General features: G+C 37.3%; 3 protein-coding genes across 3 annotated transcripts; 2 read left to right on the top strand and 1 right to left on the bottom strand.

Moving 5' to 3' along the window:
* Nucleotides 1-310: 310 nt before the first annotated feature.
* LOC145909522 (solute carrier family 2, facilitated glucose transporter member 5-like) lies at nt 311-8648 on the bottom strand. The gene is made up of 12 exons (XM_082996911.1): nt 8558-8648; nt 8287-8321; nt 4659-4715; nt 4283-4414; nt 2716-2983; nt 2536-2657; nt 2084-2254; nt 1924-2021; nt 1684-1855; nt 1449-1612; nt 1241-1385; nt 311-871 (listed from the first exon to the last, which is right to left on the bottom strand). Exons 1-12 carry the CDS (start codon nt 8646-8648, stop codon nt 743-745), a joined length of 1584 nt encoding a protein of 527 aa, XP_082853037.1. The 3' UTR covers nt 311-742.
* Nucleotides 8649-12827: 4179 nt separating this feature from the next.
* LOC145908077 (solute carrier family 2, facilitated glucose transporter member 7-like) lies at nt 12828-16339 on the top strand. The gene is made up of 11 exons (XM_082995254.1): nt 12828-12923; nt 13162-13236; nt 13300-13431; nt 13573-13840; nt 14069-14190; nt 14251-14421; nt 14482-14579; nt 14733-14904; nt 15010-15173; nt 15484-15628; nt 15879-16339. Exons 2-11 carry the CDS (start codon nt 13222-13224, stop codon nt 16005-16007), a joined length of 1416 nt encoding a protein of 471 aa, XP_082851380.1. The 5' UTR covers nt 12828-12923; nt 13162-13221; the 3' UTR covers nt 16008-16339.
* A 4395-nt stretch (nt 16340-20734) lies between these two features.
* On the top strand, nt 20735-24680 carry LOC145908626 (solute carrier family 2, facilitated glucose transporter member 7-like). The gene is made up of 11 exons (XM_082995943.1): nt 20735-20843; nt 21047-21116; nt 21194-21325; nt 21478-21745; nt 21949-22070; nt 22157-22327; nt 22387-22484; nt 22573-22744; nt 22915-23078; nt 23601-23745; nt 24266-24680. The coding sequence occupies exons 2-11, from the start codon at nt 21102-21104 to the stop codon at nt 24392-24394; spliced, it is 1416 nt and encodes a 471-aa protein (XP_082852069.1). The 5' UTR covers nt 20735-20843; nt 21047-21101; the 3' UTR covers nt 24395-24680.

The raw sequence follows: 24680 nt of genomic DNA, 5'->3' as shown, positions 1-24680 counted from the left end.
AGCACGTTTATAGTCACGACCTCAGAAGCTGAGTAGTGGGTATTGAGAAAACACATAGTGTGCCGCAACGAGGGCACAAGCATAGATATATGTGTGTTTTATGCTGAGCACTATGCGGATCCAATAACGTATCCTCAACACGATAAACAAGTCATAATTTCACAGGAAGTTTGTTCTCATAACGACAATAACGTCAAATTAAAGTGTAGCATCACGGTAATACTACGAAGCAATCACCACTTCAAGTAGTTAAGCGGGAGATCTCCCAGTATAATTGCAAAAAAAAAAACTGCAAAATCCCACTGCAGCATAGACATGTTTTGTTTATTTTACTTAATGAATCAAAGTCTTGTCAATTCATTTTTGCTATACACAAACGTTGGTGGAAAGAAAAGAAAAGGCTTAACAAAATCTATAATGATCCACAAAAAAAGTTTTGATGCAATGCACATGTTGCAATACGAAAACAAAGCAATTTGTATGCACAAAAGTGGCATCGGTTGAAGAAGGAGTTGCCAAAATTTACGCCAATTAAACACTTGACAAACGAAAACATCAAAATGATTTGCAAAAACCACGTCTTGCCCATGTAAAGCCATTGCAATCAAAAGCACTGCAATTCAAAGTTGGTGATTGTGTTTAAATTCATATCTACTTCTTATACAGGTTGGCATTGGTGAAATATGCTGGAAAAATAAATTCAATACACACCCTATTGTACGACGAAAAAAGAAAGTTTTTATCACATAAAGTGAGCTTGTATTTGATCCACAGTCTTTCCTTGTGTGTCTGGCAAGTACAAGAATTGGAAGATCAGAAACAGGATAGTTGCTCCAAGCCATATTACCATCTCATATGCACCAAGTCCCACCTCAAAATATAGGGCTTAAGTTAAATATAATTATGTTGCTTTACTCGCAGCATTATAAACACCCTACTTATGAACATAAACTTAGTATTAGTAATGTGAGATAGCTGTGTAACATATAAGAATATAATCAACAACAATGCATTATTTTTTTACAAAACATCACTCCCTGAAACTGTTTGCATAAATTACCGTGCGCTGAAATTGATAAACGGAAAAGAAAAAAGTAATTCCTTCCGGTTAGGGGCAGGAAAAGATGCCTTCCGGTGTCACACGCATAGATTCTAGCAATTTGAAGAAAACCGATAGGTGTAACGTTTATGTCACTGTAGCTCTTAATCACAATCCTACTAATGTGAAATCAAAACCCACCTGCAGATATGGGGCAACAAATCCAACCACCCAAGACATGATCCACATACATGCAGAACCCAGGGCGAAAGCAGTTGGTCGTGTTGGTTCCGTTGTCATTTCTACTATCAATACAATGTTGGTGAGTTGTAATCCAGCAACGAAACTGCAAAAACGTAATAAAATGGTGAGTACTAAAATGTCACAAACCAACGCACTTGCCTGTTACCTAGTGAAAAAGACACAGACAGATACAATGGAAATGATTGGCATCACATTGGGTGCAAGATGATGCGTAGCTTGACTTACGGTAAATGAAGCAAGTGCAACAACTATCACAATGGTTGAAATCTTGTTTATTCGCAAACTTCCGAAACGCTCAAGCAGTTTGGGCTGAGGGAAAATATTAATTCGATTAGTTGCACCTTACAAGAAAAACCTTCATACCAGACTATCATACAAACCGCGGCAAATCCGAAAACAAATAGAATTCCGTAAACACCCAAGCTAGCGTTTGTCACTTGTTCCATTTTAACGTTTGCGTTCAAAAATATTTGATCAGTGTACAAAGTAAAGTGATCTATACCAGTCAACACAAAGCCAGCTTCCAATCCGAACACAGCTAGGAGTTGTTTTCTGTACAATAATTTGAATTTTTTTTAAAGCGTTAATGCAAAATGACAAATATGTTATTGTAAACACACCTGTATTGCTTTGTTGATAACATTTCCCTCACACCGACAACAACCACACTCTTGTTGACTTCGGCCTCGATTTCATCTAACTCTTTTTTAATTAAATCCTGAAAGTGAGAGTACAAACACCTCTTTATGTGAATAAAGTGTTTAACATTACAACCCTTACACAATCCGCCTCTCTTATTTTTTCCAACACTTCTTTTGCCTCATGGGGTTTCTCCTCACGAACAAGATAGTATGGCGTCTCGGGAAACCAGAAACTGGGTATCAAATACAGGATGGATGGAATACAACCAATGCAAATTCCTATTGGCCAAAGCTTTGCAGTGCCAAAGACCTTAAATAACAAACCAAGATTTACTGTATATTACCTTTGTTCACAGCCTTTTTATGATTTTTTTTGGCAACAAAAAGAAGCCATCACAATCAAATTCCCAGCAATTCCAAACAGGAAAGTATTAAAAACTATTTTTCTAAATATTACAAAAACAATCATGCAGTTGCTGATAACCATATACCAAATTATGATTTCAATTATAAAATAGTCTGGTTTTGGATGAACTACGTGTTAAGATACGTCTTTGATTTAATTAGCGTAACTTAAAACATTGCAGATACTTTGTGGTGTGTGAGAACAAGTCCGAAAAACAATCCCAACGTCAGAGAGATGCCTGGACAAGTTTGCCAAGCAGCCTGTTTGCTTCTAGTGCTTATTTCCGCCAACATTAGAGGAATAAGAACTAAATACAGACAAAAAAGTATTAGTTCCTCAATGTTCAGTTGAAGCAGACTTATTACCGGCCCAAATTCCTGCCGAAAATCCGCTGACAAACCTTCCGATAATCATTGCTTCGTATGATCCAGCTAACCCTCCTGCAAGCGCCATAACAAGATACCCAATTATGCTGATAACATGGCTTAGCTGGAGCAAGTGTTTTCTCGACAAGGTAGTCAAAAAATGCTTTGAACCGAGTCCTCCAAACAGTGCCCCAAATACCATAAATGAGAATGTCAATGAAAGTAGAAGTAGCCAGGTCTCATCCGGCAAGGATTTTCCATGACGATTCTGTGGTTCAACATAGAAATGCGCCATGAAATGCAAACCTTCAAACCGAAAACTAATGACAGTCTCATAACATCGCACAAATGAGTAAAAGTGGGCCTTTTTAATATTTAAACCTTTTTTACTAATCAGAATTGTTCTTCTGGCACTCAAGTTTCTAGTGTTTATTTGAAACCGACGTTTCGTCTGCCATCCGGCGAGACTTCCTCAGGGTTATGTTAGCAATATTGCATCAAGCGCATAAACACAAAAATCGCAAGAAAAACGCAAGAAAACACAAGAAAAAGGGAACTGGATAACACTGGCACCGCTTGTATCAACACGTGACCAGGTGTGTAGCGGGGCGTAACACTTACAACAAGTTGTTGTAAACAGCTGGAAAATAGACGCATTGCTCCTTGTCATTAACACAATGGTTGTTCTTATGAATGTGTAGCGTCTCCAGGAACAGACGTTTTGTATGATGTTGGACTATGGTATTGCGGTCTACACAAAGCCACACAGAACACTGGGCAAGATGGTGTCACACCCTATCGAGAAGGGTACGGCCCAACCCAAAGGTGTTGTGTATTACATTCCATGTAAGGACTGCGGTGGAGCATACATCGGTGAAACCGGAAGAGCGTTGCAGACGCGGTTAAAAGAGCATCGCCGCGACGTTGCAGCGAAGAACAGCCAGAGAACAGCACTGGCAAAACACGCTGCCACACTCGGCCACCGAGTTAACTTCGACGAGGTCCGAGTCCTAGAGATGGAGGAGGACCACACAAAACGTCTGTTCCTGGAGACGCTCCACATTCATAAGAACAACCATTGTGTTAATGACAAGGAGCAATGCGTCTATTTTCCAGCTGTTTACAACAACTTGTTGTAAGTGTTACGCCCCGCTACACACCTGGTCACGTGTTGATACAAGCGGTGCCAGTGTTATCCAGTTCCCTTTTTCTTGTGTTTTCTTGCGTTTTTCTTGCGATTTTTGTGTTTATGCGCTTGATGCAATATTGCTAACATAACCCTGAGGAAGTCTCGCCGGATGGCAGACGAAACGTCGGTTTCAAATAAACACTAGAAACTTGAGTGCCAGAAGAACAATTCTGATTAATAAGTATGCCTGGCAGCAAAAATAGCAGTATAACCTTTTTTACGTTTAAATATTATAACCGAAATTCAAAGAATGTTAAATAGAATAACATTAAACTGCAGCATGAACAATTTTCTGAATCACACTAATATTTGTCAACCACGGGTCAAATTCAGTTTGCACATGTCTGTTCTGTACAAGAGAGTAAGTTTTATACGCACTTGGTACGTTGTGTTGTATAAGCCCTGAATAACTGGTATGATTGGTCCCAGTATGGTAAAGTTCATGCCGAAGATAAGAAAAGATGTCGATCCAGTCGTAAAGAGTACAAAAGCTCCAAACCAAGAATTTTTCTATGGAAACACAAAATACTGAATTAGACTCAATTGACACAGCAGTAAGTAAAACACGGCAGAGATCGAACACGTCATTTAATCGATGATGACAAAGTTACGTATATAATGGAAAGCAATAAACATGTTGTATATTGAAGTTATTTATTAAAAATGTATAAAATGTATGTACACTATTGCGCGTTTAATTGCATGCATAATATAATATACAAGTATAATTATCAAACAAGGAAATTACTCTTACTGCTCCATTTGAATTTACTCCCACTACTTCAGATTTTCTTTTCATTTTGTCAACAATCTGAAAGTAAACCTAAACCACTGAACCTTAATATAAACAACAATTACCCTATTTGCTTAAACAAGGTAATATATTAATACATTATTCAATAAGAGAAAGCTACAATAGAACTACATCCATTTGTAGAACTACATCCAAGGCTATACAAAATAATGCCGGTTCACTTTCCATTACTAAGACTGCAAAACAATCTTCAGCAAACTATGCAGTTTAGCTGCAACCCATTTTTTCCAAACCACATTCATCATCCTCGACTCAGTTCAGCCAAGCGTCGCATTTCTAGGCGTTTATGATTTAAAATCATTTGTAATAATGATAACCTATGACTAATCAAGAATTTAGGCATTTCATTGCATTTTTAAATTGCTGTACTGGAATTTACCGCATTAACTTGCTGAGTTCTGAATGAATGACTGAATATCCCACTTCGCGCTTCAGTTCAGACGGATTAGCGTGATGGATTCATTGCGGCGTTCGGCGTACTAATGGGCTTTGCCGACCACATAGCTCAACCTCTAATGAATCGAGCGGTTAATGCTTGCGGCTTCTGTTTTTTAGAGCATTGGATAGGGTCGCATCAAACAAAACGTGACATAGCAAATGTACAAAGATACCAAAGGATGTGGATGCATTTTTCACTAAATTTCAACGATATTTTTGCTTTGCTGTTAGTTTAATGTTTGCACAGTAGAATTTAACCAGTTGTTTCATACAAGGCGTCAAAATCAGCTTCGGAATGTAAATGTGGCTTTTCTCACATCACCTTTGAATGTGTTGTGCTTTAACATTTGACTACACACATGATAAGAAAAAGCCAAGTTTTAAACTAAGTGTTAGACCTAAACTTGCGATACCTTATGATAATGACTTGACATGGGCAAGACGTGCTTTTTGGAAATCTTTTTGATGTTTTCGTCCGTCAAGTATAGTTACTAAAACTAAAGTGCATGTGCCACGGAAAAATAAAACACATTAATAATTAAACTGAGATGCTCATTACTTTAAAACATTTTTCGCGAAAAAAGTAGCTTGATACGGCAACTGGTTTCTGAGATAGAGATGATCAAAGCTACGTTTTTAGCGTTGCGACCGTAATCGTGCGAAAGCGAGATTATTGTTGCGTGACTTCATAGAAGGCGCTTTCGTCGTGCGAGTGCTGGCAGCAAGCTTTATGCGTAGGAATGGAAAACATTATAAAACTAGTTTGGTACTCAACATATCGACGATTGACCGAAAGGTACCACAAAGTGGAAATCTGTGTGCCTGCTAGTCTACCAGCTAGCACAGTGCCACATCAACAGCTGCCCTGATGAGACCTTACAGGTCGAAACAGTGCGTGTATACACCCTGTCTGCAGCTCTCATTGATTAATATGGCTCTTTTGCGCACATTATAAAACTGGTTTAGTAGATTTTGGTTAAACAGGAGCACAACTAGTGAACAAGTGCAACTAACTGATTTTGTTGTTCATTTGAGCGACCTATTAAGGCTTATTTAGTTGACCAATAATAAAACATTAACTGGGACTGAGTGTTCTTGTTGTTAAAGCATTAATGATCGCTAACGTGATGCACGAACTTTTCAAAACACGACAGACACAAACCGTCTATTAAGAATTGTTGTTTTGTCCACTCACAGCAAAAGAGATACGTAATTGAATTTTGAGGCTGGCAAAGACCGCCGACAAAAACCGACAAAATGAGCTGATTATGCAACACAGTTATTCTGACACATAGTACCACTTTTTGTCTGGCAGTGGCGTTGCCTATGCGAGTTCGCATCATAAATGATTTTATTAATTCGCGACATATTTTTATATAATGTAAAACCTTGTACACACCTTTGAGGTAACGTATTTTTCGGATTCTCCTATGGTAAAAACTATGCGAAATCTGCAATGTAAGGCGCCTTCTTCTATGTAAACAATGCATTTTTTTGACGCGAGCGCCAAGTGTGGCGTTTTTTAATTGACGTAGAACCGAAAAATTTTGGAAGTATGTTTGTTGTAGTTATATCTTTAGTTTTACGCAAAGTTGCCATGACCGTGTCACATGTACTTTAAATGCTACAAATTATGGCAATTGCTGTACTGTTCCAACGTATGAGTTCACACTGGAAAACTTTTTGCCTATTTAAATCTTCACCGATGCATCTTTTGTGCATACAAATTACAATTTGCTTTGTTTTTTGTTTGCAACTTGTGCTTTACATCAATATTTTTTAGTGGATCATTATAGATTTTGCTAGGATTCATTCCACCAATGTTCCTGTACAGCAAGAATGATTTGACAGATGATTCATCGACAAAAAAAATGTCTGTGCTGTAGTGGGATCAGTCAGTGACATAATCTTTAAAAACCAAAGCCAACAAAAAATATGTTTAAATCGTACTGGGGAATCTCCCGCTCTAACTATCTAAAATCTCAATTTAATTAAGTGGTGATTCGCTTCGTAGTATTGTCGTGATGCTACACATTGATTTGTCGTTATTGTTGTTATCAGAACATTCTCATGAAAAATTATGACTTGTTTATCTTGTTGTGGATACGTTGTTGGATTCACATAGTGCTCAGCACAAAATACATTTATGTCTATGCTTGTGCCCTCGTTGCTGCACACTATGCATTTTCTCAATACGCAGCCTGTAGTTTCAGAAGTCGTCACCATAATTATGTTTTGGTAATCTTCAGACGGAGTATGCGTTGCTGTAGTTGCTATTAAGAAAATGCAATATTTATTTACGATTGAAAACATTGGTTGGAATAACACTGAAGAAGTCTCGCCGGATGGCAGACGAAACATTGGTTTCCAATAAACACTTTAGAAACTAAGTGCCAGAGGAGCAATTCTGATTAATTAATTGGTTGGAATCCCTGCAAGATATCACTTTCGTTGAACCATAGGTATTTTGTGATTGTCAGAAAAAGCATCAATCTCACTTTTGATAGCATTTCACTTTTGATAGCAGTTGCCAAGTCAACAAGCTGGTGTCAAATGTATTTAACAAACCCACAGTAGGATGTTGGAGGTAAACGATTTTGTCGACGTCATGCTACGTCAATAACGTACACCAGTTGTCGATGGGCTGCAATTTCAAGCATCGCATGGTTCAAGTCATTTGTCTATGGTTGGAATCGCTCGTTTGGTTTCCGGAAGTATTACCACAGTGACGTATTAGTGTTTCTTAAGCACTGACGTTTGTTGCAGCAATATCAGCAGTTTTGCGTGATGTAGTTACAGATCAGCGTAATTTGAGCCATTAAATTGCTGATGTTAACATTAGCATGCAACATCTTGAAACAATTACACCGACAAGCATATCTAACAATCAACCGATGTTTGGCGAAAAGTGGTTGAAATCGTCTAATTATCATGGCGAAATCGTATCGCTGTGTAATTTTCTATCATATATTTTGGTTAAACCGTGTTTAGTGTCCGCGTCAATGTGTAGGTAAACAACGACAATAACAAATTAACAGGCAGTTCCAATACACGGGTACAAATGTATTGAATCATACTCTTGACTGGGTAAATTTAACATGTAATCTTGAACACACATACAATAGCATACCTTGTATTCCGCTCTGAAGCATTGCATGTAAATTCCTGCAAAATAAAAAATCATTGCAATTTTAGGCGAGATATAATCTTTTGTTTGCACAATAAAGTACATTTTGAAGCTCTTTTGCAACCTTCACTTACGATTGCTGTAACAAGGTGGTGTTTAAAAGCAGTGTTTAAGCAAGCATAATCAATTTTTGCGAAACGCAGTTGCAAAAACAACAAAAGAGGTTTAGCGGAATATCGAAGAAAATTTTTGATCAAAATATTTAAGTCCTCACCAAATCCACCAACGAATGTTGGTTTGAATTGTTCTGAGCCACGCAAGCGAGAAACATCTTTAAAATACGCTGCAGTTTTCATGTTTGGCATTACACTAGGCTACATATGTTTGTTCAAAGCTCTCTTGCAAAACATGCAAATAAGCATCAACCATACGCTGTTAGATTCCACATTGCAAGTTGTTTTTAACAGATCAGTACATGCAAGATTTTGCTTCCTTTTGCGGACGTCATGCTACGTCATTTCATGCGATGCAAAGTTTTGCAAGCACGCAAGCGCTACGTGGTTTGTTAAAATGAGGAGAATCGTCTGGTGAACGGCAAAATACCGCAAAGACGTTGGACCCAGAGGTTTACTCAAGGTACATCAGCACTTTTGTTTCAGACAATTGCGAAAGAATGTTGATGTCTGAAATGCTGACTTTTGATATTCCATCAGCAGTAAAAAGTAACTTCAGCACCTCACAGATTTTTTGTCACGTTCAAAAACAAAAACGGATGTTCTGCTTGATCAGTTTGTTGCATAATAATTGGTATAAGTTTGTTACACTCATGAACAAGAATTTTTGCCATAAACTTTTCTTATTTATGTGCCCGATATGTAATGCTGGTAAGGAAGAGTATGATTCCAGTTGCTTCATTCCTATGTTATGAAGATACTTCACGCACGAGATTGTGTGGGCCTGCATCTCTGCAGCGGGTTAACATTCTTACTGTCATATTACTGATATTGAATGTGGACCACAAATAACCGCAAACCTCCGATGCTCAAAATAAAGTTTAATTCTTTATGTGAGTGTGGAGTGCAAGAATGTTATGCAATCGCATGCTGTAGTGTTTCTTGCGGTATTTTTATGCAATCAAGTAGCTGTATTTTTAGTTGCAGTGCACGGGAAATGTTTTGTGCGTACAAATTACAATTTGCTTCGTTTTTTGTTTGCAACTTGTGCTTTACATCAAAACTTTTTCAGTGGAACATTATCGTTTTTGCTAGGTTTCTTCCACCAATGTTCGTATACAGCATGAATGATTTGACAGAACTTTGATTCATCCACAACAAAAAAATGTCTATGCTTGTTGTAAAATCTCAATTTAATTAAGTGGTGATTCGCTTCGTAGTATTGCCGTGATGATACACATTGATTTGTCGTTATTGTTGTTATAAGAAGATGAGAAATTATGACTTGTTTATCTTGTTGTGGATACGTTGTTGGATTCACATAGTGCTCAGCACAAAATACATATATGTCTATGCTTGTGCCCTCGTTGCGGCACACTATGCATTTTCTCAATACCCAGCCTGTAGTTTCAGAGGTTGTCACCATAATTATGTTTTGGTAATCTTAAGACGGAGTATGCGTTGTAGTTGCTATTGAGAAAATGCTAAAGCGGTTGATACTTTATTGCGAGAGTCAGAAAGGGCCGAACAACACAAAAAACACGAGTATATAAGGCGACATTCGCGACACGGGAAAAAGGCAATAGCACGCTTCAATGCACAGGCGAACACTACAGTTCGGTCGCCACAATGCAATATTTATTTACGATTGAAAACATCGGTTGGAATCCCTGTAAGATATCATTTTCGTTTAACCATAAGTATTTTGGGAATAAACGGTCATAAAAGGATAAATCCAACTTTTGATAGTATGAGTTGTCAAGTCAACAAGTTGCTGTTAAATGTCCGCTTGCCAGATGCTATTTAACAAAACCACAGTAGGATGTTGGAGGTAAACGATTTTGTCGACGTCATTCTACGTCAACGACGTGAACTGTTGTCGATAGGCTTCAAGTTCAAGCATCGCATGGTTAAAGGTATTCGGCTGTGGTTGGAATAGCTCGTCTGGTTCCCGGAAATATTACCACAGTGACGTATGAGTGCTTCCTAAGCACTGACGTTTATTGCAGCAATATCAGCACTTTTGCGTGAGGTAGTTGCAGATCGGCGTAAGTTGAGCCATTAAATTGCTGATGTTAATATTCGCTGTACGCATGCAACATCCTGCAACAATTATACCGACGAACATATCTAACAATCTACCTATGTTTGACGAAAAGTAGTTGGAATCGTCTAATTATCATGACGAAATCGTATCGCTGTGCAATTTTCCATCATATATTTTGGTTAAATCTTGTTTAGTATCCGCGTCAATGTGTATGAAAACAACAAATGACAAAAAAAATGAACATGTAGTCCCAATACACGGGTAGAAATGTATTGAATCCTACAATCTCGTGACTGGGTTAATGTAGTGTGTAGTAAATCTTGAACCCACATACAATAGCATAATTTGTACTCCGCTCTGAAGTGCATGCAAATTCCTGCAAAATAAGCAATCATTGCAATTTTAGGCGCGATACAATCTTTTATTTGCACAATAAAGTGCATTTTGAAGCTCTTTTGCAACCTTCACTTACGATTACTGTAACAAGGTGATTTTTAAAAGCAGTGTTTAATCAAGCATAATCAATTTTTGCGAAAGGCAGTTGCCAAAACAACAAAAGAGGTTTAGTAGAACATCGAAGAATATATTTGATTAAAAAAAAATTTAGACCTTACCAAAACCACCAACGAAAGTAAATTTAAAATGTTGTGGGCCATGCAAGCAAGAAGCATCCTTACAATGCGCTGCTATTTTGATGTTTGGCATTACAAGACTACATATGTTTGTTTAAAGCTCTCTTCCATGCAATGTGCAAAACATGCAAATCAACCCTACGCTGTTAAGTTCCATCTTGCAAGTTGTTTTCACATGAAAATTTTTGCTTTTTTTGCGAACGTCATGCTACGTCACTTCATGCGATGTCAAGTTTTTGCAAGCACGCGAGGAGAAATCGTTTGGTGGACGGCAAAATACCACAAAGACGTTAGCACCCAGTGTGTATAGTGTCTAATGACGTTTGTTCAAGGTACATCAGCACTTTTGGATCAGCATTTCCAAATGAATGTTGATTTGTAAAATGCTGACTTTTGATATTCTATCAGCAGTAACACTTTAGCACCTCACAGATTTTTGTCACGTTGAAAAACAAAAACGGATGTTCTGCTTTATCAGTTTGTTGCATAATAATTGGTATCTAATTTATGTGTCCGATATGCAATGCTTGCAAGGAACGGTATGATTCCAATTGCTTCATTCCTGTGTTAATGAAGATACTTCACGCACGAGTCTATGTGCACTTGCATCTCTGCAGCGGGTTAACATTCTTATTATCATATTACTGATATTGAATATGGTCCTTTGTGTTATTAGGAAACAACTGCCACACACCACAAGTAACCGCAAATCTCCGATGCTCAAAATAAAGTTTGATTCTTTATGTGAGTGTGGAGTGTCAACGTACACGGTCGGTTAGCTCAGTCGCAAGAATTTATGCAATCTCATGCTGCAGTGTTCCTTGCAGCATTTTTATGCAAACTAGTGGCTGTAATGCAATGGTTGTAAATTGTGTAATTTTGCCAAGTTTTTGTTCAACTGCTTTGGTTTTCACCGTTTTAACTTGACTATTGTTCCTGCATTTTTAGATGCAGTGCACTGCAAATGTTTTGTCATATGACCGATATGTTTGCTAGCAAGGAAAATGTTCCGCAACATGACTTTTGCAGTCGAGGACAATGATATACCGTGAAGTCTTGTAGCCAAAACATACACGAAAAGAACCCTGTCAAGTGAACTCTTATCCAGGTACAATGCCTTCTTTCGTCAGAAAAATATCGAGAATGACGAACGGAAACCAACTTGAAACATTGAAACCCGAACAGTAATTTTCGCCTTGCGCATAAGTTATATATATAGGCTTGGATTAAGTACAATATCTACATATTGACAGAAAAGCAACACAATTTTCATATGTGGTAAACTATAGTACTGACATTGCCAACACAATAGTTTGCTCGAGTATCTGCCGTATAAAATTTAACATCAATTCGTATATGAAGGCAGTGGGTCCTATTTCACTTCTATACATACATACATTCATTATTTGTATATATATATATACACATATATATGAACAGTAAGTACAATTTGGAACGTGTAAAATTTTGTTTTGACGCATCGTTTTTGCAAGCACTTGTGTTACGCGACGCAGAGTTGTGTGCAGTCAACGTAACCCGAATGACCCAGCAGAAAACGAAAATTCTTGTTGAAATCTGAGGCGGGGTCAAGTTGTTTGACGCACGTGTATCTCTAGCAGAGAAAGGTAATTTTTTAACTCTGCAACAAGAGTATAAATATAGGCTTGGCCGATAACACCTGCAGTTTGCAGTTGGCAGTCGGTGTGGAATCGTAAGGCGTGCCAATGTGCACAACTGACAGACAAACGTTACTGCGTTGAATCATTTTCCATGAAAACTGAGTTTAGGGTACATGGTAGATCTGTTAAATCTCAACCGTTTAACGTGATTGTCGAATAAAATGTATACGTAGTAGAAATGAAAAGTTAACGTGGTGCTCAATTAATTTTGATATTCAGCATTGATTATTTTAAATAAACAAAAACAATTTTTTTTTCAAATATTCGCATGGCGAACTGTATTTAAAATACTTTAGTGCTTTTTGTGACATTAACTGTACCAACCATTATTTTATTTGGTGTTGCAGGTGATTTCAGACAGACTTCACTGAATTTTAGCCAAACCCTATCTAACAAAATCAACAGCAATGACTGAAGGATCGGTAAGTATACATCAAATCAAAACTGGAACTTTGTACCATCCATACCATATATATTTTACCCAGGTTAATTCTCGCTTCGGCACCTTCGTTCTATTTGTGAGTGTGCCTCTAGGATTCCTGACAGTGGGTTTTCATTTCACGGCGCTTGGGCCTGTAATTCCAGCTTTTAAGTACATTTACAACTCTACATATATGGTACGTTATATACCTTTTTCTGTGAAAAGTATTTTGACAATCTTTGATGCATGAATGTCGTCAAAATAGTTTTACGAATTTGTCTTTTAATTTGTAAGAAACATAATGGCGTAATTTTTTGTCAAGCTGGTTCTTTCATAGGCACGACAAGGAGAGCCAATGCCAGACGACCTGTGGTTGGCATTGCTTACCATCACAATGTCTTTTCAAATCGTTGGAGCATTCTTCGGCGGAACAGGCAGCAAAATGTTGCTTTCCTTGCTTTCACCGAAGCGAACGCTGCAACTTTGTCACGTGCTCAACATAACTGGAGTTATCTTAATGTCATTGGTTGCAGGAATCACGTGGTCATACGAAGCAATGATCATTGGTCGCTTTGTCTCTGGTATTTCGTTGGGCGTATATTACGGTAGGTTTTTGAATAATAATATCATGATTATTGTATATAAAGCCGAAATAGTTCTGGGTAATTTGACATGAAATTTAGTACTTAAAATTTTTTTAACTTTTGAATACAATACGTCTCATTTTACAACTTCATAACAAAGTTATTACATACATTTGCTTTTTTGCGTAAAAATCATTGTTTTAGCAACACCTTAAATTAACTTTTTTTTACATTGCATTTTTGGTTTAGCTTTGCTGCCTTCTATGGTAACAGAGTTGTGTGCAAAAGAGAAAATTCCAGTCTGGCAAAGTTACGGCGGGATCGCTGTAACAGTGGGTTGTCTACTCGGTCCATCATTTGCACATCCGAAGGTAGTGTAAAAAACACACTTACTCTCAGTATTACAAATTAAAAACATTTTTAATTTTAAGGCACTTGGAAATGTTGACTATTGGCCGATACTTGTTGCCATAGCAGCGATTCCTTCTATCACATATTTGGTTGCCAGCCTTTGGATTCCAGAGTCGCCATATTATTTGATGCGAAAGTCGATGGTGGAGGAAGCGATGGAATCCTTGAGAAAGCTACGTCAGGGTGATGACGTAAGTAAACAGTTACCAAGGTAAATCTCGAAGTTTCTTTTTATTTCATTGTTTTACCAGAGCGATTGCAAACAAGAACTTGATGCGATAGAGACAGAAATTAACCGAAGCTCCACCATCGTTGGTGTTAGAGAGCTTTTCACAACCAAACAATACAGGTACGTAATCAACCGGTTTGTTCATAGTCCATTAACTAGCAATCCAAAGAAAGTTTTAAATAGCATATATTTTTGCGGCTAAGCTTTTGGATTTAAATTTTAATGCAAAATTCCTTCAATTAAGATATAATAACGACAAATTTTCATTTCAAGGAATCAAGCTTTGACAATCATTGCTGTTTACGCGGGATTCATGCTCACCGGTGTCAACAACTTTGTTATCTACACTGACCAAGTATTTTTGCAAGCCAATATTGATCCGGAAATTGTCACTTTTTGTACAATCGGAGTTTTTTCCCTTGAAGTTGTTGGAGGAATTATTGGTGTAAGTATAATGAAACTATGTAACGTAATTTTGTCAGTTGTGCATCGTGGAAGTTTCTGTAATGCATTTGTATTATTTGTGATTTCTCTACTTCGTAAATTTCAGTCAAGATTGGTTGCTCGGTATGGTGGAAGAAAAGTGAACATCGGTTCAAACGTTGTCGTCATTTTTGCTCTTTCCTTGTTCACAATAAGTCAAACTACAGCTCATCTTGCACCCAATGTAATGCCCTACGTTGCCATCACCTCCGTTGCCATCTTCATGGTTGGGTGAGTAAGACAATAGGACAAGTATAGGCATTACCATACAGCTGTAACAGAGATGGATTTAGTTTTTGTATTGTTTCTGTAATGGTTACTTTACTGAAAACGTTTTCCTGGTTGTAATGCAAAATTTCAATCTCCAAACTTACGCATTTGGTTTAGTGGAGTTCGACTGCAAAGTAGTTGGAAAATACACCGTTACCACAATGAAAACAAACGTCGCCCTAAATCCTTACTTGGCGATGCAGGATAAATTGACCCATACTGCTTAGCTGCGAGGTCAATAATATCGGAATAAAGTAAATAATTTTTGCAGTTTCTTTGGTGGAATAAACCTGTCTACTCTTGTGTTGCTTGGAGAATTGACCATTGAACCAACCAGAGCTACAGCCCTTGCTTGTGGATCTTTTGCGTTGTGGATTCTGTCATGGTTTGTTGGTTTCATTCCACCTTATCTACAGGTGTGTGTTATGTGGTCACAAATTGAGTATCATAAGAAAAAAAGTATTTACGGTAGGTAAACATCCTCATTCGTACTGAAAACATAAGTTTCTATAATATAGAAAAATACCATGATCGTCATGCTGATCAATTTAGGCGTGTTACACACAACTATTTCAAAAAACAGATACAAAATATTGTGCAGTGTTTCAACTCTAGGTCATTTGGTTACCTTTGTGATACGTATTGCAATAAATTTACCTTTCACAGATCGCACTTGGTCCTTACTCTATGACAATCTGGCTTGGAAGTTCAATCCTGTTCCTCATCTTTCAACTGATTTACCTTCCCGAAACACATGGTAAAACCCAGGATGAGATCCAAGCTCACTTTAAGTGAAATTTTAATGAAGTTTTTCATTTATTTTCTTTGTTTTGTGTCTAAGACATTATTTTGCTGTATTTAATATATGTGACATAAAGATTATTAGATGTTCCCATACATAGATGCTAAAATCGCCTTTCTAAATGTCAAGGCATTTCCTTTTCATTGTTGCTTCCTTTGATTTCCTGGTTTCCATCGGTATGAAAACCATTAAGAAACCAAATTGTTGTAAATGTGTTGCTGTACATGTATTTGCAAATGTGTATGCTTTAAATTATCGCTGATTCTACTTCCGTGCATGCTTACCGAAAAAAATTGAACTTCATCAGCAAAAATATAAAAACATGTATATAATTTTAAGATTTCTTTGGTAACAAATTTACAACTCAATGTATTGTGACATACTCTGCAATTGGGATTGTGACTGAAACGAGCAAAGCGAAAGAAATACGAATTCCGGTTAAATTTTATACTTGGTATCAAGATTGGACGCCTTGACCGTTGCTGCCATCATTAATAGCGATTGCAACGTGCATCAGACAAAGGCATGTTAATTTGAGAAACAAAAATCAATATTAAAGCGACCCTTGCCATCTCTGAGCGATATTTTCAGAGCTATGACATGCACCAGGTAGGGGGCTGGGCGGCCGCCCCAATTTCCCTCTCTACCTTATGCGAAGTAATGTTTCTTTGGCTTTTGTGCTACTTCTGCTGCCAGGAATACTACAATTTTAAATAGGACTGCTCTCCCAGCATAAACTAACGTATTTTATTTGTGCAATGTTTCGATACAGCAAGACTGTATTGGGGTTTAACACCGCAATTCAAACGTAAACAACACAACATTCAAAGACACAAACAAAAAAAAGATACGTTAACATCGCTTGTGAGATCACGTAATAGGGGCAAAATATACATACTGCTGGCATACTACAATAAATCGTTGGTTAGAATCGGCGAAACCGAGAGGGCCCTTCAAAACGCGAATAAAAGAGCATCGCCGTGACGTCGCATCGAAAGATACCAGCAAGACTGTGTTGCCCGAATATTCCGTCACACTTGGATACAAAGTTTGCTTTAGATAAAGTTGTAGAGAAACAGTTGACGGTTGTTTCAAAATAATATGAATCGAGCGTTACGACATGCTTATGAAGCAAATATCGTCCATATATCAACATATCTTATATCAAGTCGCCTAATTACAAAACCTTTTGTTGGTTTTCTTTGTTCCACTCTTTAACGTGAATGACAATGCGACATTTCAGTCTTAAACTTAGCTGTGTCGTACTAATATAAGCTGGAAAGCGGTTTGCACCTTTGTTTTGCAACCAACGAACCTCTGCGTTCTTCTGCGAAGCTCTAAGTTCAAACTTTGTCGAGATTTATTTACTCGTTGCGGTTGCACTCTAATCGTGACTACGGGTTTTCTACATATGGTATTACTTTTTAAATATGAAACCTGAAGTATGGGGGTCTAGTTACTACATGAGTAATCGAATTATTAAATGTGCCGTATCAGTCTTATATGTCTATGTACTGAATTATCTTTATTTGGCACTCTTTTAAGAAAACTGACTGTTGTATTCAAAATGAATATTAGCTTACATGAGTAATGTGCATGCAAATCGTTTGGTAAGTTACGCTACGATTAACGTAATTGTAACAAAATTCATTGTCTTATGATGATTACCACGGCAGCAAATTATACAAGATTTACCAATCACTAAGCAACGTGAAGATTTCAATAAACCGCTGATACCAAAAAAACATATAATGTTGATGAAAGTTTCAAATATAGTACACAATGTGGTGCAACCAATTTGTGCAGTGTCCCTCGTTGCGTATGCAGCCAACTGTTTCGTGGTTACGGGTCATTGGCGATTTTTTTCCTTCATTGGGTTGACTTTGCTTCCAACCTTTTCAGACTGCAAAGCATGTTCTTGGAAGCAATTGTTTTTGAATAAAACAGACGTGCCTGATGAGACGGAAAAAGTTCAACCTCAATGCAATATGATCTTTCAGAAAAAAACTTACCACTATGCTTTCGCAGGGTTCGTCGAGGGGCTTGTTTCCTCACAACAAACCGTTGGTGAAAAATTGTCAAATGTGAAGTGAGTTCAGAGTTGCAGTGCACGTGGTCTCGGTTCGTTAGCTTTGGATTCTGTTTCTGCGTGATTGCACTTTGCTTGCTCATTTCAGACCTTTTTGTCTGCAAAGGTTTTCTTCATCTGCTGTAAATGGCCACAACGCAGTTATACATGGGTTAGTCGAGTTTGGTAATTCTGAACTTTTTAAAATTCCCGCAAAATTGGTCATATAAATAATTTGTAATCTAATTGTTTAAGATAAACAATTAATCCAGAATATTTAATTTGGATCTTTGCTAATTCTGTATTGAAGTTGCTCTTTTTACATTTCATAAACCGAATTTTAGTGGATATTCCTGCTGAACTAGTGGATATCCGAAACTTTACCTAATCCGGACCAATTTGTTGAGAAAAATTCGATTTCGAATCAACCGATATCTGTCGCGTATAATTTTGTCGATACCTCACAACACTAAAAAGCAATGATAATGCGATGTGAGGGATTTTTATGAACATTCTGACGTATTTATATATCTTTAATACAAACAAAATAGCCAATGCAATGGTTAAGAACTTCATACTACAGACGTTTTAACTGTTTCCTACAATCATTTTCAGTGAAAAAATGAAGACGAGCCGGCAAAATGGTGCGGTGAAGTTGCGATGAGTAAAAAAGGGGGGAGTTGAAGAAGCGCAATTGTTGAGATTAGAAGCCGAACAGATTTGCGTATGGTAGTGATAAAAACAAATAGCAATAAACAAATTAAATGCACTGTGCACGATAAAAAATACACAGCGACCGAGGGAGGCTTATATAGTGAAAAGCCGTAATCACACAGAGGATGTATCGGCATTTACCAGCGGATGAATTTTTTGGATGTAAATTGTCATTAAAAAAGAAAGGCGCCGTTTTCCTTCAATCTGTCCAAGGATTGTTGGTTTCTTAAAGACGACCTCGTGCGTTGGATTAGCCCCAAGATGTTGACAAACATCCGAAGAAAGGCTCGTTATCTGCTTTTTGAGTCTCGTTACAAGGTTTCGTCTTATCTGGCCAATGTGTGTTAAACCGCAAGAACACGTGATAAGGTAAACAACGTTACATCGTGTTAGCGTTGGTTCCCGGTTCTTCAGGGGAAGCAAGGTGCCACGCTTGTGAGTGTCAAAGACGAGACGTAAGTGTGTGTTGCCTTGTGTGAGGTGGGCATTACAATGTTGTACTTGTAGTGGAGCTGGTCGAAGCTTCTTCAGTTTAGATAAAGCGCAGTGTTGGTTGTTTTTGAAGGTTGTTGTTTCGAAAAAGTGCAAATGCTTACATCAAGAAATGAAATAGAGTAGTTACTTTCTATCGTTTGGGTAAACTTAATTCCTGTATGAGTGTGATTAAGTTTTTTAAAAGAGTCGAAATGTGGGCTCATCGGAAAATGATAAAAAAATCGTTAACATACCTGGGAAGGACGTCAAACTTGGGGTGGGATTTGGTACGGGCAAAGGCTGTGTCAACTAGGTAGTTCATAAAAACGTCAGCCATGCGAGGCGCGCGTCTGTAGCATGAAGTTCTTAACTATTGCATTGACTATTTTGTTTGCATTAAAGATTTTTTATGTTAAGAATCTACTAGGAACATGTACCTCGTTCATGTTTGAAGTAGCAGCGTTGATCTGCGTTTAAATTGGCATACTACGATTTCATGCAGCAGACCAAACACGACGAATATACCAGCTTGTGTTTTCATTAAATACAATACAAACTGATCAATATTAAACCAATATACAAATATACTGTGGTGAACTTTAGAGCCTACATTGTAAACACAAATTTCATCTTTATCTGTTGTGGAATTTAATATAAATGGCAAATATACACACCATTAAAATAAAGGCATAAATGCAAATATAGGCAAAGGCTAATATACATACTATTAAAATTAGTCAAATTTTGTTTGAAGCACGTTGTGCAGTTCGTGCAAACCTGGTGCAGGGAAATGTGCAGTAAACCGAAACCAATGACCCATCACCAAACAAACAACCGCAGTGCTACGTGATGAGAGCAGAAAAAGGTAGTCGAAACCTTAAGTGAGTATTGGGCCAGTGTATCTATAAATAGGGAAAGCTGGTCACCTTGTTGGCAGTTTTCTGTTGATGTGGAAGTGTAAAGGTTGGAATAAGAAATTAGTGATGTTCTGCACCGGATCCGAGCACCTGGATCCGGCCGGACATTACCCGATATTTAGTATCAGGACCCGGCCGGATAATACACTTAAATTTACTGCATAGTTTTGCTTTAGCATTTACGACAAAAAACGCACAATATTTTGCATATTAATGCATGATAGCTCTTGCATATTAGCTGTAGTAGGATCTAGCCCTCGGTTAGGCATTGCTTATTTTTTTGCGACAGCAAATTATTTTAGTTGCGGTGTATGTAGCAAAGCAACAAAAGCCTCTGATTTACGTTAGCAGATTTTATTTTGAAATTTGTTTGTATTTTTTTTAAATAAAATTTATATACGTTGCCGTAGGCATCGTCAGTTTCTGCAAATGTTGCATAATAGTAACGTTTTTTGATTCTACCTTTTACTAATTACTTCAATTTTTATTCGCATTTATTGCTCCAGGTTCACTCGTTTGTGCTTCAGGTTTTTACGGTCACGTGTGCGATTTTTTCCTTATCTCCGCTACCACCTGCTAGGTTCGCTACCACACTGTGGTTCACAGTTTGAGCTTTACGGAGATAGCGTGAAGAAAAGACTTTGCAGCGGTGTTTTGTGTGTATTTTATTGTTTTCATTATTACTATTATGTAATATTTGCAGAAACTGTCGATGCTTATGGAAACCTATATAAGCGAAATCGATTTTTCAAAAAAATCTGCTGACGTAATTCGGAGGCTTGTTGCTTCAATATATATTACTGCAAAATATTTTGCATTTTTTTCCTAAAAACGATACTAATTATAGTTTGATTTGAAGGTGTATATTAGCATTCGCAACTGAACGTTTAAAACAAGCTTTGGGAAAAAAAGCAATGTCTGATGAATGGGTGAGTTCAGTAAATAAAACAGTAAATAAAACCTTGAAGTTTGTAAGTTTTGTACCATTTACAAGATGTTCTTTCAGGTTAACTCCAGGTTTGGAATCTTCGTTCTTTTTGTGAGTGTTCCACTGGCGTTCGTCACTTTAGGTTTTACCTTCACAGAACTTGGGCCGGTAATTCCAGCTCTTCGACACATATACAACACAACATATACGGTAAATTCGTTGATGTTGCTTGAATCAATTTCTATAATGTTCAAAACAAACCCTTTGGCGCATGTTTGGGTGAAAACAATTTAACGATCTACCTAACGGGTGATTTTGATTACAAATATTATCTCGATTTCATCGACAAAACCTTTTTATAGGAACGACATGGAGAGTCAATATCAGAAGACCAGTGGCTGACATTGCTTACTTTAACAATGTCTTTTCAAATCGTTGGAGGATTCGTCGGCGGAACAGGCAGCAAAACGCTGCTTTCCTTTTTTTCGCCAAAGCGTTTGCTACAACTTTGTCACGTGCTCAACATTGCTGGAATTATTCTCATGTCATTGGTCGCTGGAATCACGTGGTCATACGAAGCGATGATCATTGGACGCTTTGTGGTTGGTGTTCCATTTGGCGTATATTACGGTAAGTTTCAAAAAACAAAGATTATCATGAAATCATGAAGATGTTGAAATTGTCCTGCTTGTGCACCCATTATTTTATATAGTAAGCAATCCGACTACTAAGTGCATATTACAAATTTTTACGTATTCAATATTTGCGCAAATCTTAATACTCCAGGAACACTTAAAACCCTAATTTACGCATTTCTATTATATTTGTTATAGCTCTGTTGCCATCGATAGTAACAGAGCTGTGTGCAAGAAAGAAAATTCCAATTTGGCAAAGTTATGGTGGAATAGCTATAACAGTGGGCTGTCTGCTCGGTCCATCATTTGCACATCCGAAGGTACTTACAATTAAAATGGAAATGAATGAGAAGTTTTTATTATGAAAATAATACTTTTGACTTTTGCCATCATGTTTAATTTTAAGGCTCTTGGAAATATTGAGTACTGGCCTATACTTGTATCTATACCTGCGATTCCTTCTATCATCTATTTGGTTGCCAGCCTTTGGATTCCAGAGTCGCCATATTATTTGATGCGGAAAAAGATGGTGGAGGAAGCGATGGAATCGCTGAGAAAGCTACGTCAGGGCGATGACGTAAGTATACTGTTTCTTTTGAAACGTCAACATTTGAATAACACTCATAATATGATTAGGGTGCTTGCAAACGTGAACTTAATGCAATACAGACGGAAGTTAACAAAAGCACAAACACTGTTGGCTTCAAGGAACTTTTTACCACTAAACAGTACAGGTGCTGCAACCACCACGTTTATTTGCTTAATGACAAAAAAATTATTGTTTATGAAATCAAATACCTCAAACGAAATATTTCCATTTAGAAATCAAGGCCTGACAGTGATTGCTGTGTATTCGGGATTGATGCTATTTGGTATCAACAATTTTATTATCTACACTGATCTAGTATTTTTGCAAGCTAACATCGATCCAGAAATAGTCACTTTCTGTACAATCGGAGTTTTTGCTCTGCAAGTTCTTTCAGGGATAATTGGTGTAAGTAAAGTAATATGAAGTTAACGCTTTCATCTGCATATTATGTTTCTAAAGAGTTTTCAATTGTTTTCATCACTGCTTGCCTGCTATCGCTGCTTGATATAGCAGTGTTTTGTATGTAATTTTTTTTTTCTGCCAAAAGTTCCTACTTCATTTGTTTTCAATTTCAGTCCAGATTTATTGGTCGATTCGGCGGTAAGAAAGTTAACGTCGCTTCAAACATTGCCATCATTGTTGCTCTCTCCTTGTTCACAATAAGTCAAGCAGCATATGACCATGCACCGAATGTTATGCCTTACTTTGCAATCATATCAGTTGCTATTTTCATGATTGGGTAAGTAGGACTCGATTATGTATTTAATTAATCCTGTGATTCCCAACCTCTTTGTGGCTGCGTACCACTTAGAGTTAAAACAATTTCCACGTACCACCTAGTTGAGTGTTATAAAGTAACCTGAGGGAATAAATAACGAACATTTTGAGGTCACCAAATTTTTTTTTAATTCGAACTACATCTGCAAATTACGGAAAAGTGCTCGCGTACCACCTGGAATGCCATCGCGTACCACTAGTGGTACCACTGGTTGGGAAACACTGCACTAATCGATTGAACTTTACCTACAACCAATTAAAAATGTTTCAAGCTCTCAGCATCAGCAACAAACTGTTCAATTACCATGTAGTTTTAAAAGTGCTCTTTCATAACATAATAAACATTGAAATCTTGGCCTTATAAATGTATTCAATCAGTTACGACAGTAAACTACACACACTGAAGCAACCCGGTTGAAAATACCACTTCACACCATTGTAATCCAACTATCAATAAACAGATTTTTCTTCTAAATTTTTGCAGCTTTTGTGGTGGAACAAACCTGTCTACTTTTGTGTTGCTGGGAGATTTGACGATTGAACCAACTAGAGCTACAGCCCTTGCTTGTGGTTCTTTTGCGTTGTGGATTCTGTCATGGTTTGTCGGTTTCATTCCACCTTACTTACAGGTACTTTCTGTTTTTCTTTAAATTCATATCATGAAACCATCAAACCACAAATCGTATAAAAAAATAACCTCGAAAAATCAACAAACTTTATTGTCATTTAGTAAGATCACGTGGTTTTGGCACCATCCTCATCCTACTGTGATTTAAAGTAAAAATTGCCAAACCTTTTTAATGCCTAATTAGTTTTGTCTGTACCCTTTAACTGCAACATACAAATGCACAGCTCAAGAAACAAAGATTTTACTCTTGGCCAGTTATTCTCAAACTTTTTTTCATGCGACTCATGTGAAAAGATTCAACGCTATTGCCACTTACTTATTATAACTCTATGACGACGGTTTCATCCAATAACGACATGACGCCATGGAAAGTCGAAACCACGTACAGTTTAAGAACCACTGCTTACCCCTTTTCCAAGCCTTTGTTTTACGTAGCCAATTGCAAACCAACTTAGTGGTAAATTTTATTTTAATGATTGATAAAATTTGGTGTTTACGTATTTCGTGTGTTGATCTCACAGATCGCACTTGGTCCTTACTCTATGACAATCTGGCTTGGAAGTTCAATCCTGTTCCTCATCTTTCAACTGGTTTATCTTCCCGAAACACATGGTAAAACCCAGGATGAGATCCAAGCTCACTTTAAGTGAAATTTTATATATCACTTTGCATCTAAGTCCTTTGATTCATATCTGCAGCATGCATTCTCTCTTCAATTCCTTTGCTTCAGTTATCAATTGTTGTCATTGACGCTTACACAAGGTATTCAAATCTCCTTTTAATTTTCGGATTCCCGCAAGTAAAACATGAGAACATTAATGTGAATATTTTGTCTTCGATTAATGTACAAAAGTTTGTAAAAATCATGCTCCAAAATGTCATTGATTCCACGCCCGTGCATGCCAACTGTAAAATATCAAAAAAATATTAAACTGA

Source organism: Ascidia mentula, chromosome 7 (assembly GCF_947561715.1).
Source record: "Ascidia mentula chromosome 7, kaAscMent1.1, whole genome shotgun sequence".
NCBI lineage: Eukaryota > Metazoa > Chordata > Ascidiacea > Phlebobranchia > Ascidiidae > Ascidia > Ascidia mentula.
The sequence above is the reverse complement of the archived record's forward strand: the minus strand, read 5'-3'. Positions and strand labels throughout refer to the sequence as shown.

Bases quoted from the DNA above. Each gene is read 5' to 3' on its own strand.
- LOC145909522 (XM_082996911.1), bottom strand. From the start codon at position 8,648: ATGCCAAACATGAAAACTGCAGCGTATTTTAAAGATGTTTCTCGCTTG. The intron at 2,255-2,535 runs GTATCTGCAATG...TTGTTATTTAAG, and splicing joins TTGTTCTCACACACCACAAA to GTCTTTGGCACTGCAAAGCT. The intron at 872-1,240 runs GTGGGTTTTGAT...CTATATTTTGAG, and splicing joins TTGTTGCCCCATATCTGCAG to GTGGGACTTGGTGCATATGA.
- LOC145908077 (XM_082995254.1), top strand. The intron at 14,580-14,732 runs GTACGTAATCAA...TTTCATTTCAAG, and splicing joins TTCACAACCAAACAATACAG to GAATCAAGCTTTGACAATCA. The intron at 15,174-15,483 runs GTGAGTAAGACA...TAATTTTTGCAG, and splicing joins GTTGCCATCTTCATGGTTGG to TTTCTTTGGTGGAATAAACC.
- LOC145908626 (XM_082995943.1), top strand. The intron at 22,328-22,386 runs GTAAGTATACTG...TAATATGATTAG, and splicing joins AGCTACGTCAGGGCGATGAC to GGTGCTTGCAAACGTGAACT. The intron at 22,485-22,572 runs GTGCTGCAACCA...ATTTCCATTTAG, and splicing joins TTTACCACTAAACAGTACAG to AAATCAAGGCCTGACAGTGA.